The 17500-nt window shown below is 38.0% G+C and overlaps 1 protein-coding gene across 2 annotated transcripts in view; it reads right to left on the reverse strand.

Annotated features, from left to right (window-relative positions):
• LOC106868831 (cytochrome P450 3A4) overlaps window positions 1-17500 on the reverse strand; it is a 34498-nt gene that overhangs the window by 10881 nt on the left and 6117 nt on the right. For both annotated transcript variants that reach the window (XM_089342795.1, XM_089342796.1), the window contains exons 4-10: window positions 15051-15147; window positions 13313-13426; window positions 10633-10721; window positions 6280-6428; window positions 4348-4475; window positions 1577-1697; window positions 1-98 (exon numbers count right to left, since the gene is read on the reverse strand). The exon at window positions 1-98 is cut by the window's left edge and continues 60 nt beyond it. In XM_089342795.1, the coding sequence (XP_089198921.1) occupies window positions 1-98; window positions 1577-1697; window positions 4348-4475; window positions 6280-6428; window positions 10633-10721; window positions 13313-13426; window positions 15051-15147 (796 nt within the window). The remainder of the gene's footprint in view (window positions 99-1576; window positions 1698-4347; window positions 4476-6279; window positions 6429-10632; window positions 10722-13312; window positions 13427-15050; window positions 15148-17500) is intronic.

The raw sequence follows: 17500 nt of genomic DNA on the forward strand, positions 1-17500 counted from the left end.
CATTAAATACACGAAGAAAGTGAGTGTAGAAGCTGTAGTTTCGTAAGCAGCAAGTAAAATTAAGTCACACTGAGCCAAGATTTCGTCATCAGTGATTCCTATGGAAAAATAGATGAATGAATATAAATTATGAGATACACATGTAGAGGTCAACAAAAAAAAGTTTGGACTAATTTTCATCAGAGATGCCGGATGACCTCACATCGTGACAGGAAACACAAAGAAGACCGGTTCCGTCCAACTTGCTACTTCACCAGAAACAATAGAAAAAAATCAACAATGAATAGCAGACAAAAGAAAATCTGGCACTCCGTCTGTTACGACGACGAGGGTTCAAGTTGATCCGATCAACCGAACAGCCTGCTTGTGGAATTAACGTGCAAGTGGCTGAGCACTCCACCGATACGCGTACCCTTAACGTAATTCTCAAGGAGATTCAGCATAACACAAAATACTACATAGCTGGCCCTTTCAAATACATGTATAACCCAATTTTGCCAGCTGAGTGGACTGCAACAAATAAAGCGTCTTGCTCAAGGACAATAAAGTGTCTTGCTTAGGAATCGAATTCACCGTCTTAGGATCGTGAGCCGAATACCCTAACCACTAAGCCACGCACCTTCACAGAAATGATACAGGGAAGGAGACCAATCACACCAGAAGACAGGACCCAGGCCTGGCCACAGCTTCTGGCTGAATCCGGTAAAAGATAAAATTAAAGAAGATAAAAGATATGTGTCTTATGTTCTGGGATGAACGTTATGATTTTATTAATTCCGATGACGTCATATGACGTCAATTGACGGGTAACTCTGGAAGTGTACTTCTGCCACAGCGGGTAATAGGAAATATGGCATGACATCCAATAGTTATAATTTAACCTGTCTAAAATCCCATGGTGCTTATACAAAGTGGTTATGGCGTTACACTCACGATCCTAAGATCGTGGTTTCGATTCCCAAACCGGATGGTACATTGTTTTCTTGCACAAAACACTACGTTTCATGTGTTTCCAGGCCTATCGGCTGCAAAATATAGACCTGTCTATCTATCTATCTATCTATCCATTATATAAGTGTGTGTTCGCGCGCGCATGTTAAACATGAGGTCAATTGCAATATATGAGACCAGATCATTCAATGCGAGTATGGTAAGGTTTATTGTCGAGTATAAAACATGCTAAAATCTCTAAGATACACAACAGATAGTTTCACGATGCTACGCCATATTTAATGTTTCACTTTTGATGCATGTAATTCATCAATAAAATTAGATTGAACGCAAGTAACTACCCAACTGAAAGTGGTTGTAGACGGAGCATACATATGAAGAGCGTATCATGCAACTATGGCGTCTTAATATCACGAAACGATTCATAGTATATCCTGGAGATTGTATTAAATTATACTATATGCGTTCGTGTGTGCATGTATGTGTGCGCGCATGTGTTTGTATATCTATGTAGGTGTATATGTCCGGCATAAAAATCATGTCCTAAAGATGCAGCTGGAACAAAGATGGTAAATAGATTCTCTTTGAGCTGATGTGCACAAGATGACAGTGAACACACACAAACCTCTTTTAGTTCTCCAGTCAGTTATATTTTCCAAATGGAGTTCTTTTTCTTCCTCTGGTTCCAGTTTCTCGTGCCCCTTCAGCTGAGCCTTTATCATAAGATCTAAAAGGTTGTTGTGTGCCTATAAAATAAGCGTTAAAAATTGTCATCTAAGTTTTCGTAATTAAAAAAAACTCTATTCTAATTACTTGTATTAAAATCTTAACCAAGTTTGAATCAATTTTTTATCACACACACACACACACACACACACATACACACACGTGTGAGAGGGTGTGAAAGGATGATTAAGCAATAGTTAGTTTAGTTAAGATAGGAAATAGAGAGTGAATGTAGGGATATTGTATATGTAAATCCATTGTTTAGGCAGAATGGTATACATATAAGATTCCAATACCTTGTGAGTAAAATCCAATTGTTTTCAAGACTGGTCATTGCATTTGTAAATCCAACGACCAATATTAAAAACAATTGGATTTTACTCATAAAGTATTGGAATCTTATATGTATACCATTCTGCCTAAACAATGGATTTACAAATACAATATCCCTACATTCACTCTCTATTTCTTATCTTAACTAAACTAACTATTACTTAATCATCCTCTCACACCGTCTCCGATGAAGGGATATAATAAATATCCTGGAAACAGCTGTAAGACAGTCTATTTATAAATGTTTTATATTATATACAGCCTTGGTCTTTTATCTCATTACGAAAAGTAAATCCTTATATTCACACGCAGATACATGACCTACGTTGGACCCCTTATTCGCATAACCACCGAACCTGGAGTTTAACTATGGTCTACCCATAGCACTTATTCAGCATTACCTGAAACTTCTGGGTTTAATTGACACCACTATCGCTCATGACCTATATATATATATATATATATATATATATATATATATATATATATATATATATATATGATCATATATGTATGTATATACATATGATTATATATATATATATATATATATATATATATATATATATGTATGTGTGTGTGTGTGTGTGTGTGTGTGTGTGTGTGTGATTGCATATATATATGGTTTTATATATGGCAGGTAAGGCTATGTGTTACGGAAAGACCGTAGTTAAACTCCCGGGTCAATAATAGTATGAGTGAGGAGTCTAATGCGGGTAGTGTGTGAGCGTGTATATATTAAATAAAATGAGACAACAAAACCAAGACAGTGTGACATTTCTAGGTCATTTATAAAGAGAGTGGTAGTCTTATCACACTATCCATCTGTAATAACAAAATATGAACTCCTATCGGAATTTACATACCATGTACAAGAAACCTCTCTACCCATTCTACGCAGCTCTTCCCTTGGATAATGGAACTACAACTGTAACATCCAACACATATTTTTATTCTCTTATTTCCACCTATACTTCCTATATCTCTTCCTTTCCAAAATAATTCCTTATATTAAACTCTACTATTTCCCTCTGGTTAAATCTCTCATATTATCTCTGATGATCGGATATCTTTTAAATCCCCGAAACAGCTGTAAGACTACCTCTCTCTTTATAAATGTGCCAGAAATTTCACACTGCCTTGGCTTTGTTGTCACATTTTATTTAACATATATAGGATTATGTATGCTTATATATATATATATATATATATATATATATATATATATATATATATATATATATATATATATATATATATATATATATATATATAGATGGAATTAACAGAGAAACAAAAGACGAAGACAGGTGTATAAACAACAAACAGGTGTATTAGTTTGACTTCCGGGAAGGTGAGAAAGTCTTTTACGTTTCGAGCCTACGCTATTCAACAGAAAGGAACACGATGAAATGAACAGAGAGAGGATAAAAAAGGCTTAAGGGACTAGCGGTCAATCTAACAAAATGGTTGTTTACATTTATATTTTAACGTCTCCCATTATTTTTTCGCTGTTCCAGTATTTATCCCACTTTCTACAATTCTGCATCTCTTATCGATGTCATTGAAATTTCGTTCCCACTCAGCAAGTCACTCTATCTGACATTGGAGGCCTTGCACGTCTGTTTCAGCTTCATATTGAAAAATTGAATAGAACTCTTCCTTTTCGCATTCTTGTTGTCTATCCACTTCCAACTTCGCTTTCTCTCCTAATTCCTTTTCCTATCTCACACTGCACAACTCCTATACATTCGCAGAAATCCTAATACTTTCCTACACACAGAGAGGGTGGAGAGAAGGAGGAGGGGGGCTAGATACTGGCAGAGGGAACTTTTTATGGGTCCTAATGAATCGCACATACTGCCAGGGATAGTTAGCATAGAACCTGAAGGTTTCACCAGCCAGTTAACAAATGCCTTATATTCCGATAGTTGATAAACGTCTGGTAATGTGTGAATGAGTTGTTGGTTCGTTTACGGCCCTGATATTTAGTTTGGCACAAGAGACCAATAGAATTAGCACTAGACTATGTATCCCTTTGATTCTCATTTTATTCGGATACACCCTCCTAGCCATTCAGTATTTTAAAAAAATCACATATTTTTTTACAAGTGAATACTATTAGGAATCGTATAAAAAATTGTTAAAATATTTTGTGTATTGTAACAAAAAAAAAACCAACTTATAGCAAATAAATTTTAACAAAAACGTCTTATATTGACCCCAAGGTGTATATGGACCCTAACTGAGAACCACTGGACTAAATCCTTCAAGGTGGTACCCCAGTATGGCTGCAGTCCAATGACTGAAACCAGTAAAAGATAAAAAGCCACTTACACCATTGATCATTTGGCTTTTCTTTCGTTCAGCAATCAATTGTCTACAAAATTTCCTGGTGAACTGTTCACTTCGAAAGTTTAAGGATAGAAATTTTCCTATTATTTTCTGTGTAAACGGTAAAATAACTGGAACAGAGAATTGAATAAAAGTGTGATTATTCTTCTAACAAGCGTAGGCGTGTCGTAAGAGGCTTGCTTCTCAATCACATGACATGGGTCTCTTTTGCCGAACGGCTAGGCTACGGGGACGAAAACACACCAAAATCGGTTGTCAAGCAATGGTGGGAGGGGTATAAACATAGACACATATGTACATACATACATACATACATACACACACACACACATATATATATATATATATATATATATATATATATATATATATATATATATATATATATATATATATACATGCAAGTGCCTTCTACTATAACCTCTGGCCGACCAAAGCCTTGTGAGTGGATTTGGTAGACAGAAACTGAAAGAAGCCCGTCGTATATATGTATATATATATATATATATGTGTGTGTGTGTATGTTTACGGGTCTGTGTTTGTCCCCCCCCCCCCAACATCGCTTGAAAACCGATGGTGGTGTGTTTACGTACCCGTACATTAGCGGTTCAGCAAAAGAGTCCGATAGAATAAGTACTAGGCTTACAAAGAATAAGTCCTGGGGTTGATTTGCTCTACTAAAGGCGGTGCTCTAGCATGGCGACATATATATATATATTTCGTTTTTGGATTTGGCTTGCAAGATTCTTTATGTGAGTTCGTGTGTTGAAGCATATTCTGTTGTGTCTGGGGACAGTCATTCTCTTTTAGTGCCTTATAACTTAACACACTCACCGGTAAAATTATAAGGTACTAAAAGAGAATGCCTGTCCCCCAGACACAACAGTATATATATGTATATATATATATATATATATATATATATATATATACATATATACGACGGGCTTCTTCCAGTTTTACGTCTACCAAATCCACTCACAAGGCTTTGGTTGACCCGAGGCTATAGTAGAAGACACTTGCCCAAGGTGCTACGCAGTAGGACTGAACATGGAACCATGCGGTTGGGAAGCAAGCTTCTTACCACACAGCCACTCCTGCGCTATATATTATATGTGTGTGTGTGTGTGTGTGTGTGTGTGTGTGTGTGTTTATGTGCATGTGTGTGTGTGTAATGCAAGCACTTCACAGACACGCATAGTTCTCAGGGAGAATCAGCATGACACAGAAGGCTGGTCCACTTGAATTACTGGTACAACTGACTTTTAGCAACTGAGGGACACAACGCAGAGCCAAGAGTCGATCTCACGAATGTGAATCGAATACACTAGCCACTTAGTCACGCGCCTTCACACCTGTTGCTTACTGGTGAGAGAGACAGACACAAACACATAGGTAGAGAGAGGGAGAGAGACAGAGAGAGAAGAAAGAGGAAGAGAGAAGGGGAGAATGAATGAGAGAGAAAGAGCAGAGAAAGAGAGAGAGAGAGAAGGGGGAGGAAGAAAGAAAGGAGAGAGAAAGAGAAAGACAGAAAGGGGAAAGAAAGAGAAAGAGAGAACGGGGAAAGATAGAGAGGGAGAGAATGAGTGAGAGAGAGAAAGAGAGAGAGAAGGGAGAGGAAGAGAGAAAGAGAGAGAAAGAAAGAGAGAGAGGGAGAAACGAGAGAAGAGAGAAGGAGGAAGAAAGAGGAGAGAAAAAGAGAGGGAGAAAGAAAGAAAGAGAGAGTTTGTGGACAGGAAATCCTCTCACAGTACTTGGGTCGGCTTGGAGCTATAGTTTGAAGACACTTGCCCAAGTTACCACGTTGTGGGATTGAACCCGGAACTATGAGGCTGGGAAGCAAACATCTAACGACACGTCCACACCTACACATTTCATTAAAGATTCTTCAAAGTAAAGAATGCCATCACTAACGTGATAAAAATATCACTGGAGTAAAGAAACTGATTTTCAGTATCTGTTTTAGATTCTTAACCATTGCATCATTAGGATTTTTCTGTGAGTCCACCATTATTCCGAATCCAGTGGCCGCTATGACATCTATAGTGTAAGCAGAGAACAACCTAAATTAAATAAAACAGAAAATACACAACGTTACGTTTATGAATTTATTTTGCCATCCAATTGCTTCTTCATTTCTTGCAAATAAAAATGTGCATGTACTTTTCTTCCATTTTTAGACGTTTCTTTTTGCTTGCAGGTTCCATAAACAAAAAGATATAACACTAATGTAGTATTTATTTAACGGTTGTGATTATAACCGTGCACGAAGCTGGCATGTGGAAACAATTACTACTTTACGGGGTTTATATTCCGGAAGGGGTCGGATAAGTGGTTTAAAGGCAGTGGGCCTGAGATATTTGGGTCATAAAAGTGGGTCCTAAGGAGAAAAAGTTTAAGAACCACTGCTTTAGAGTATATTACGGTTGCATAACAAAATACCGCATCCCTACAAGTCATTAAAAATTACAAAACATTTTTCACCCTTAAGACTCATGAAATCGGTTACTCGGTTTCTATGGTGATCGAAATCACAGCACCCCCTCTGACCGATAAGCCAATTCATTACAATTTTGAGGCGAGGGGTAAATTGATTACATTGACACCAGATTTGACGAGCATTTTATTTCATCGAGTCCGAAAGAATGAAAGCCAAGATTGACTTCGATGGGATTTGAACTCAGAACCAAAACAATCAGAAGAAATGCTGCCAAGCATTTTATCTGACGCAAAATTGATTAAGTCAGCTCGCAACCGAAATTTTTATATTATTAACATTTAAATCTTAGAATCATGGAACTTCAAAGAACCCGGTTTGGTCCAATATATGAAACCTGTATGAAACGTGTATAATATAAAAAAAATATTTAGGCGTGGGATAAAACAAAAAAAACGAAACTAAAGCAATGACGGTGTAAAATCTGTTTGCATTGCATATGCTGAGACCCCCCTTCGGTCATGACTGACCATGGGATTGCACCTAGAATGTCACCCTCTCAGGCACAAGTCCGGGCAAGGTTGTTTATGGAAGACCAGCAGTCGCCCATGCATACCGGCGTCCCCACTCCACGCCACCAGTGAATATATATATACAAATATATATATCATAATATACATACATATATTCTATATACATTTATATTTGTTTGTGCGTATGGCTATATATATATATATATATATATATATAATTATTACAATTAAAAGGGTAAAGGATTATCAATTTATTAATAAATCAATCATTAATAATTTTTACCAAGCCCTTGCTATTTCTAAACTTCGGTATGTGGTGAAGCAACTGTTGCTGACCCCTTAATTATGTTTATATATATATATATATATATATATATATATATATATATATATATATATATATATATATATATATATATATTGAGAGAGAGAGAGTTATAGATACATAAAATGTAGATACATAAATATACTTCACACACACACATATTCACACACACACACAACACAACACAAAAGCATACAAATACTATACATACTATTCGAAGGAATGAATTTTCAATTTTAATCTCAGCCCTAACTGTAAAACCGGTTCAATCGGGTTCTTTGAATTCGCATGACAACGTATGTCACGTTACTTCCGCCCAAGGATTATATCATAGGCACATGAGTCAGTCAGCATTCAGCCACTCACATAATACAACAGCTAGGAAGTTACATCAGTCGAACATATCACATGCTCTACTTATTTACGTACAGGTGAACCAATAAAAAAATTAAAAAAACATATCTCACAGATCTTTGTATAAAACTGTTTGAATAAAACGATGCAGAGAGATAGATCGAGATGAACAGCGGTGCCAGCAAGATTGGAGCCACCCGCCACGAATCAAATGACTCCCTAGCCTGGATGAGAGAGCCATTTCAGGAGGACGTGTGACGTTGGGTGGGCACCGCATTCAGCGGACTTGTAGCCCCCAGGTTTTTATCTGTGGATAATTATCTCAAGGATAATGTTTGCCAGAACAACCCTCAAACGATTAGTGAATTGAAGGCAGCAATCACAGCTGAAATCAAGGAAATCCCTAAAGAGAGATGTGTTCGAGTAATTGATAATCTTTGGGGCCGTCTGCCATTTGGTGCATATTTTGAAAAGAACATGACTTTTATGCAAAGAAAATGATCGTACACAGACCGAAGTTTAAGTCCAGCAAATTGTAGGATTTAATAACATTTTTATGGGTTCTTTTTCTTTTTTTTTGGGGGGGGGGTCACCCTGTACTTCAGTACTATATATACATATCTGTAATAATCACACATTCAACAATATTATCACAACGCAAGGCGGCGAGATGGCAGAATCGTTAGCACGCCGGGCGAAATGCTTAGCGGTATTTCGTCTGCCTTTACGTTTTGAGTTCCACTTTGCCCTTCATCCTTTTAGGGTGTCGATAAATTAAGTACGAGCTGCGTACTGGGGTGATCTAATCGACTGGCCCCTCCCCAAAAGTTTCGGGCGTTGTACCTAGAGTAGAAAAGATTCTTTCTGCAATAGGCTTTTAATGCGGCGAGCTGGCAGAATCGTTAGCACGCCGGGCGAAATGCTTAGCGGTATTTCGTCTGCCACTGCGTTCTGAGTTCAAATTCCGCCAAGGTCGACTTTGCCTTTCATCCTTTCGGGGTCGATAAATTAAGTACCAGTTGCGCACTGGGGTCGATCTAATCGACTTAATCCGTTTATCTGTCCTTGTTTGTCCCCTCTGTGTGTAGCCCCTTGTGGGCAGTAAAGAAATAGGTATTTCGTCTGTCTTTGTGTTCTGTGCCTAGAGTGGAAAAGAATATCATCACAAGGCAAGGCGGCGAGCAAGCAGAATCGTTAGAAGGCCGGACTAAATTCTAGGCGGCATTTCGTCCGCCTTTATGTTCTGAATTCAAACTCTATCGTATATATATATATATATATATATATATATGTGTGTGTGTGTGTGTATTTCTTTCAATTTCTGCATAACCAAATCCACTCGCAAGGCTATAGTTGAAGACGCTTGCCCAAGGTACCACGCAGTAGGACAGAACCTGGAACGATGTAGTTTAGGAGCAAATTTCTTACCACACACCCGCGCTTGCACCTATACTGTCACATTTCTGTGTTGTTTCACACCATACGTCTATCAGAGATTTTATCTCAGGATAAATACGGCAGTGAATTTGATTTTCAATGATGATTCTGCATTACGCATATTGTTTTGTTAAACGAATACTGGTTCTTTCGCACATAACGAATGTAGCAACGGATCTTTTTGTTCAATTAGCTGTGAACAGATACCAGGAAATTGCAAAATTATCGCAGCTCCAAGTAGTTAGGAAATTGAAGTGTATTTTATCTTCTTTTCAGAATTATGACGGTGGAATGCCAAATAGAGAGAGAGGAGGAGGAGGAGAGGAGTAGTGGGAGAGAGGATGAGAAGGGTGGTGGAAGATAGGGAGAGAGAGAGAAGAGGAGGAGGAGAGGGGTGGTAGAAGATATGGAGAGAAGAGGAGGAGGAGAAAAACGGTGGAAGATAGGGAGAGAGAGACACACAGAGAGGAGGAGAGGGGCGGTGGAAGATAGGGAGAGAGAGCGAGAGAGAGAATGGGGGAGAAAAAGGAACGAATGTATCTAACAAACTAATATTGCTTTGAAATTTTGGTACAATGCCAGAAATTTTGGGGAAGGGAACCAATCGATTACATCGACGCCCCCCCCCCTCGCCCCAGCCCAGTTCTCGACTACTACTTATTCTATGTAAAGTTCTCCCGGCTCTAAGTAGTTATCAAATTGAAGTAGATTTTACTTCTATTTAAGAATTATGACGGTAGAATGCCAAGCACAGAGAGAAAAGGAGAAAGAGAGAGAGAGAGAGAGATAGAAGGGCAAAGTCGACTTCGGCGGAACTCAGAGTATAAACACAAGTATTTTACTATTTTGCTCGGAGTGCTAACGATTCTGTCAACTGTTGCCTTCTCAATATCCAGTGTTATGTATTTCAGAGTCAAAGGTTGTTGACTATGACTGTGAGTCCATTACATGCAGTATATTCTTTTCTACTCTAGACACAAGGCTTGAAATTTTTGGTGAGGGGCCCAGTCGATTAGATCGACCCCAGTGTGCAACTGGTACTTAATTTATCGATCCCGAAAGGATGAAAGTTAAAGTCGACCTCGGCGGAATTTGAATTACATGCAGTATATTGTCTAACGATTTTCTGATTATGAAACGAATACGAAATTCGTGAGAAATGATTTAATATTTTAACATACGTTTTAATATCACATATTTCTTTACTCTCCGCAAATGTTTCGATATTTTCCACCAAATTATCAGCACATGTGTGTATCATTGTGTTCATCTGCAACAAATTATGAACGGTATAAGAACAAAACCCGATCTACAAGAAATATTTGTAGTCACCAATATCTTCGGTGTCACTTATTTCACCCTTTGCCTCTCCAAAACATTTCATAAACGTTCATGCTTTTTTTTTTTTTTTTTTCAGAATTTTATTTAGTCCCTGTTTCATGCGTTCTGAATAATATAGTTTTCCCTTCACAAGACAAGAGTTACTTTGGTAGTTAAAAGAAAATTGGGAATTTGTATCATGTATAATCCTTTCTACTACATGCACAAGGCCTGAAATTTTGAGGGAGAGGACTAGTCGATTACATCGACCTCAGTGCTTACTTCATCGATCTCGAAAGGATGAAAAGCAAAGTCGGCATCGGCGGAATTTTAACTCAGAACGTAATGACGGGACGAAATGCCGCTAAGCATTTTACCCGGCGTGCTAATTATTCTTTATCTTCATACAGACGTAATATACTGGAAATAAAAATGAGACAGGACGATTTGTTCGATTGTCTCGAACGCACATACAAATCTTTTATAGAGCACCGTTTTCAAACCAGTGCAGTGGTTCGATGAGGCACTTTGTTCTACCAGCTCGCTGCATTGGTGTATCATATATAATGCATGGATGGCAGAGAAATATGTCCTGTGCCTCATATGCGACGTAGGACAAGCAAAAGGTTAAATTACGCCAGCCTCTCACTCAATGTTGCGCTGACCTCTCTGAATATTTATATATTCCGAGTCACGCAAATGAAGAGAATTCAAATCTTATTTTTGTTATCTCATTGCTATAGCATCTCTCCTTCTACTATATTGATTTCTGCTGCTCGAAGTTCGCTGGAAGATTAGGGTAATTCGTTAACGTGGCGGGACTCAAGCCTCCACCTTTTTAAAATTTGAATTAACCAATAAACACGATAGGGTGTCTTATCGAACCCCTGCATTGGTTCGCAATTGTTCCATAAAAAAATTTCTAAGTGCGTTCGAGACAATCCAGCAAATTGTCCTGTTTCATTATTATTTTCAGTAAATTACGTCTGTATGAAGAATAATTGAGACCTATATTTAATAATTTGAACTAATTTGTACAAATGGAATCCTTTCTGTATTTAGCTCTATAAAGGGCGTTGTGTCACTTGTAAAAGCTAATTAAGAAAGTCATCGTATTGAGAGTCATCGTATTGAGAGTCATCGTATTGAGAGTCCATCAATGGTAAGAACATTGGAGTCCACATTAGAATCCACAATGGAATCCAATTCCATCCGACATTCATATGTCTATCCTTCTCTTCCTGTCACAAATATTGCTCAAACACCTTAAATAGGCCCAAAACTAATCATTACACTCAGAACTAAGCGCGCCTAGTGAGTTTTTCTACTTCCTTTTACAGAAAGTCACCGTACTGAAATTTCCTACCGGTTTATGTTTTCCCAAAATTTACGGACGATGGTGCTTTGAAGGTCAAATCAAAGTATTATAGAAAGAACATTGAGGTTTGAAACATAGAGGTTAATATTTAACTTGCCGTTTAGTCTCGATCGGCTCTGGTATAACAGGCTTATGATCACAAAAGCTGCACTCATGACAATATTGTCTTTTTATCCATGCAGGATCAATGTAGCTCTACGTTATTCAATGTGTCCTATCATTTCAAGTTAACAGGGTGTGATTCTAAGTTAGATGTTGCTGTTATTTCTAGCAAGAAAGTGAACGATTAGAAATGCAGCATAATTCAAGACGTTCTTATTCATTAGATCACTGATGCATCTAAAGGAATAATAGACTTGAGGAAAATTTGTGAACAACTCTAACACAATGTTGTAACTAAGAGAAAGTTGGTGAATTGGCAGAATCGTTAGCACATCAGGCAAAATACTTGGCTGCATTTCGTCCGTCTTTACGTTGTGAGTTCAAATTGCCCCGCGGTTGACTTTAACTTTTAATCTCGCGGGGTCATAAAACAAGTAGCATTTGAACACTGGGATCGATGTAATTGACTTAATCCTTCCCTCGAAAAGGCTGGCCTTGTGGCAAACTTTGAAACCATTATTATAATTAATAGTCCCGATGTGCTATGATAACTCAGACCTTTTTTTTGTTATCTCATTATTACAGTTTCTTTCTCACCGCCCAACTCTCTCTCTCTCTCTGTCTCTCTGCATCTATCTATCTATCTATCTATCTATATACCTATCTATCTATCTATCTATCTATCTCTTTTGATATGTGTGTGTGTGTGTGTGTGTGTGTGTGTGTGTGTGTGTGTGTGTGTGTTTGTATTTCTTAGTATTTGTTTTTGTGTCTAACCGCTGCTTATCATCCAGTGTTAGTTTTTTTTTCCTTTTACATCTCCCGTAACCTAGCAGCTCGGCAAAAAAAGACCGATAGAAAACGTATCGGACTGGGTCCAATCTGTTCGACTAAAACGCTTCTAGCCGTGGATCAGCATGGCCGCAGTCCAATGACTGAAACAAGTAAAAGGTAAAAGATAGGCCAAACTTAAGTCTATAAACGTAAAAAAAAAAACCCCATACTTAATGATTTATCACTGTTCTGCAATACATCAGAAACATCTAGAAATACATACTTACCCCTCTCATTTGATGGGAGGTATAAGAAGGAGCCAAAACCGTGCGCAGATATTTCCAGTGATCGTCTCTGGCCTCTGTAATTGCCTGTTTAATAATTTTATCTCCAACGAAAGGCTGACGAAGGGAAAGAAAAGATTTAGATTAAATTTTAAGAAAATCTAGTGGTTGGTACATTCGTTATTATTGCTGTCATGCGCCAGTTTTGCTGGGATTGAGTTGCACCATAATCAGAGCTATATCGTCACGACACTCCAGTATTTTGTTGTTGTTTTGTTCGTTTAATTTCCCGATACAGCACAGTGTATCTAGGATAACAGTTTATGGAAGTTGTGTGGCCTAGTGGTTATCGTAATGATCATGGTTAGGATCATCGGACCTGGTAGTGAGTTGTGTTCTTGAGCCAAGCCTTTCATCTCACGATGTTCTGCGATCACATCGATATCTGACGTGTGGCAGATATCATTATTTCATGTGCACATGTACAGAGTTAGTCCACATAACAAATGTGAGGAGCATAGGGCTAGCTTCTTGGTTTCTCTGGCGTATATATTCTACCCAGACCCTTAGACAGGACGATAGTCCGTCGCAGGATAACTCATTTCTACCAGCTGAGTGGACTCGAGCAACGTGATGTGAAGTGTCTTGCTCAAGAACTCAACGCATCGTTCGGGTCAGGAATCGAAACCACTAGCTCACGATCATGAGTTTATTATCCTACTCATTAAGCCATGCACCTCCACTGCACATGTACAGACAACGTCGAATTGATGGAGGGATTGAGCTAAACTAAAAAGCGTAGCACAAATATTTAATCATTATTAACAAAAATCATCTGTACGAGCTGTTCAGCAAGAAGTTGCGGAACCCCCAGCTGTCGTCTAGGGTTGGAGGGACCCCCAATGCTGGACTACTTTTGTCTTTTCAAGATAATGTCAAGTGATATGAGAGTGATTTGACTACTATTTCTAGAAGGGTCGGTGAGTACAGTGAGGTGTTCTTCGAGGGCATGTATGGCTTTAGCTGTTGTTATTTAGCTCATGGTCAGACTTGACCAACTAAGCAGAATTATGATCAGAGATTCCTGTCATAATATCTCAGTCTTTATTCAATACACTCCATATTAGGCTCTTTCTCATTTCTAAGAGTGTAAGGTGTGATAACGAGAGGAATTTGGTTACTAATTCACACACATCAAACGACCACATAAATGGTATTAGTAACTTTATCTGGTGTTCTGGTTAGCCCTAGGTGTTCCTGGATGAATAAAAAAGCTAAGTCAAACAAGGTAGGGTTTTGGTGTGAAATAGTTACCTTATCTCCCTCACACCATACACATTTTAAAGAGGAAAGAGGCTTTGTGTAATATAGTGTAGGTTATATTATATTTGAATAAGACAAATTTAGTCACAGCAGGCGCGGCTGTTTTTATTATAGTTATGTTCGTTCAAAGATGACCAAAAAAACGTCAATAAGAAATAGCAACTACATCTCGCTCAAACCACAACCCACAATTTTAAAGAAAATACGCATTCGATAATATAATTGTAAATACATGACGATTCAAGAATGAAGACCGATAGAATACGCAGACTTCAAAAATAAGTACTGGGTGGGAGTGGTGGGGGGGGGGCTCAATCTGTTCTACTAAATCCCTTCAAGACAGTGCTCCATTATGGCTGCATCCCGGTGATTGAAACAAGTAAAAGAAAAAAGAAGATAAAAGATTATAATTACTTACAGTTCGGTTGGTAAAGTTTGAAAATCTTTTGACTAAAACTTCTTGGATTATTTCTGGATCAGATACGACTAAATTTGGGTTTGCTCCTAAAAATACACTGCGAAAGAAATTGCAAAAATAATAAACACCGTATTTTAACGTGTATAAGGGACCTTCGTGTATAAGAAACCCCCTAATTTTTTGTCCTTAAAATTTGGAAAAAAGGTTTTGTAAGGGATTATAATACTATGCATGTGTAGGAAACTCCCATATTTTTTCACCTAATTTTTGACAAAAAGGGGTTCCTTATACGGTAAATGTTTCTTTTCGTTCGGTTTCCTTGTATGTCTCTACTGTCCTGTTTTTGTTCCCGAGTGTGAGCCTCCATAAGTACCAAATTTTACTTTGGTACTTATGAGAGAAACTGTCTTCAAAGACTCATATTGTCGTTCAATGCTCGAAATGAGGAGAAGATAGACAGCCGACAACTGATGAAGGGTTGTTCTTTATGTTAATTGTTCTGTTTTCCATTTGTTTCTCTCGTTGTTTGCGTATCGAACTCTTTTGTTTTCGTATTTCATGTTATTTACTGTTGGTGACGTCCTGTACCCATATATATATATATATATATATATATATATATATATATATATATATATATATATATATATATATATATTTCGTATGTGTATTTCGTGTGCAAGATTCTTGATGTGGATACGTGTGTTGAAAGAAATACAATTAAACCTTGGGAGAGGCATTATGCCGGTAATAAACACACGCACTGGTTCAGTCCTTTATTAATTTATATAGTTTTTTGTTAAATTATTTCATTGCACTCTTGCAATCTCTTCAGTAACTTGTCTCTCCACTTCCATTTAGTTTGAATATATGATCTGGCGTTGTTTTGGCGTTGTTTTGGCGTTGTTTTGGCGTTGTTTCTAAACTGTTTGGTATGAGCATGTGAGTGTGTGCAAGCTCGTATGTGTGCACGCTCATATGTGTGCACGCACTTATGTGTTCGTGCTTATATGTAAGTATGTGCGTCCATATGTGTGTTTGTAACAATTTCGTTTATATCAGATCAGATAGAGAATTTTTAATTAATTTATTTACGTTCATATTCCGCATCATATGTGTGAACAACACATGCAACCATGGGCAATTGTAAGGCCCTCATCTACGTGTATTTGGTGTTTAAAATTGGTTGCGTTTCAGTTATGAGGACCGTCTCCTGTATTTGTCGCAACGATGCGTCACCGGGGTGTCTAGACAGGATTTCTATGCTAATTCTGTCCAGTACACCACCATGTTGTTCTTTGGCATGCTGGTAGAGCACCGAGGTTTGTTTTGGATTATTATAGTCCCTCCAATGTTCGTTTACACGCTCAGCCAAACTTCTTGCCGTCTCACCTATGTATGTCGTGTTTCTATTTTTACACTCACCATCCATACAGCTTATTTTGTAGACTACATTTCTGGCTTTGCAGTTGGCACCAGGACTATTTTTGCACACAATGCAACTCTCCTCAACACACCTTGTTCTTCTGAAGGGATATCTTTTACATATTATTGATCTAATTGATCTCCCTGGTTTTTCTATAATATTTATCCTCAACTTGGTACTTTTGAGGATTTTTCGAAATCTGCGGGCCAGTTCTCCGTGTGGCGTGGCGTCCACAAACATTACTCCCTGGAACTTGTCGGTATTGTACCACGTGGTCTTTTTGTTTGTTTTGTCACTAATCCTTTGTAGTCTATTCCACTGTTTGTTACGGTATCTAGGTTGTGTTCCATTTGTATCTTTGACAACAATCTCCTCAAATTTCTTGTTAGCTCCTCTGTATACCCGGATTCTATCTTTCTGGCTGTATCCCGAAAATTGCATGCGATGCATGAAGTCTTGAATATGTTTTTGCCCCTCCCATGGACTGCACAGGGGGATATGTTTTTCATTATTCTAACCAAATCGGCTACTAATATATTGATTTTCACAATATATTAGTAGAGCCAGAAATGTAGTCTACAAAATAAGCTGTATGGATGGTGAGTGTAAAAATAGAAACACGACATACATAGGTGAGACGGCAAGAAGTTTGGCTGAGCGTGTAAACGAACATTGGAGGGACTATAATAATCCAAAACAAACCTCGGTGCTCTACCAGCATGCCAAAGAACAACATGGTGGTGTACTGGACAGAATTAGCATAGAAATCCTGTCTAGACACCCCGGTGACGCATCGTTGCGACAAATACAGGAGTCGGTCCTCATAACTGAAACGCAACCAATTTTAAACACCAAATACACGTAGATGAGGGCCTTACAATTGCCCATGGTTGCATGTGTTGTTCACACATATGATGCGGAATATGAACGTAAATAAATTAATTAAAAAGTCTCTATCTGATCTGATATAAACGAAATTGTTACAAACACACATATGGACGCACATACTTACATATAAGCACGA

The sequence above is a fragment of the Octopus bimaculoides genome, chromosome 26 (assembly GCF_046866305.1).
Source record: "Octopus bimaculoides isolate indiv1 chromosome 26, ASM4686630v1, whole genome shotgun sequence".
Lineage (NCBI taxonomy): Eukaryota > Metazoa > Mollusca > Cephalopoda > Octopoda > Octopodidae > Octopus > Octopus bimaculoides.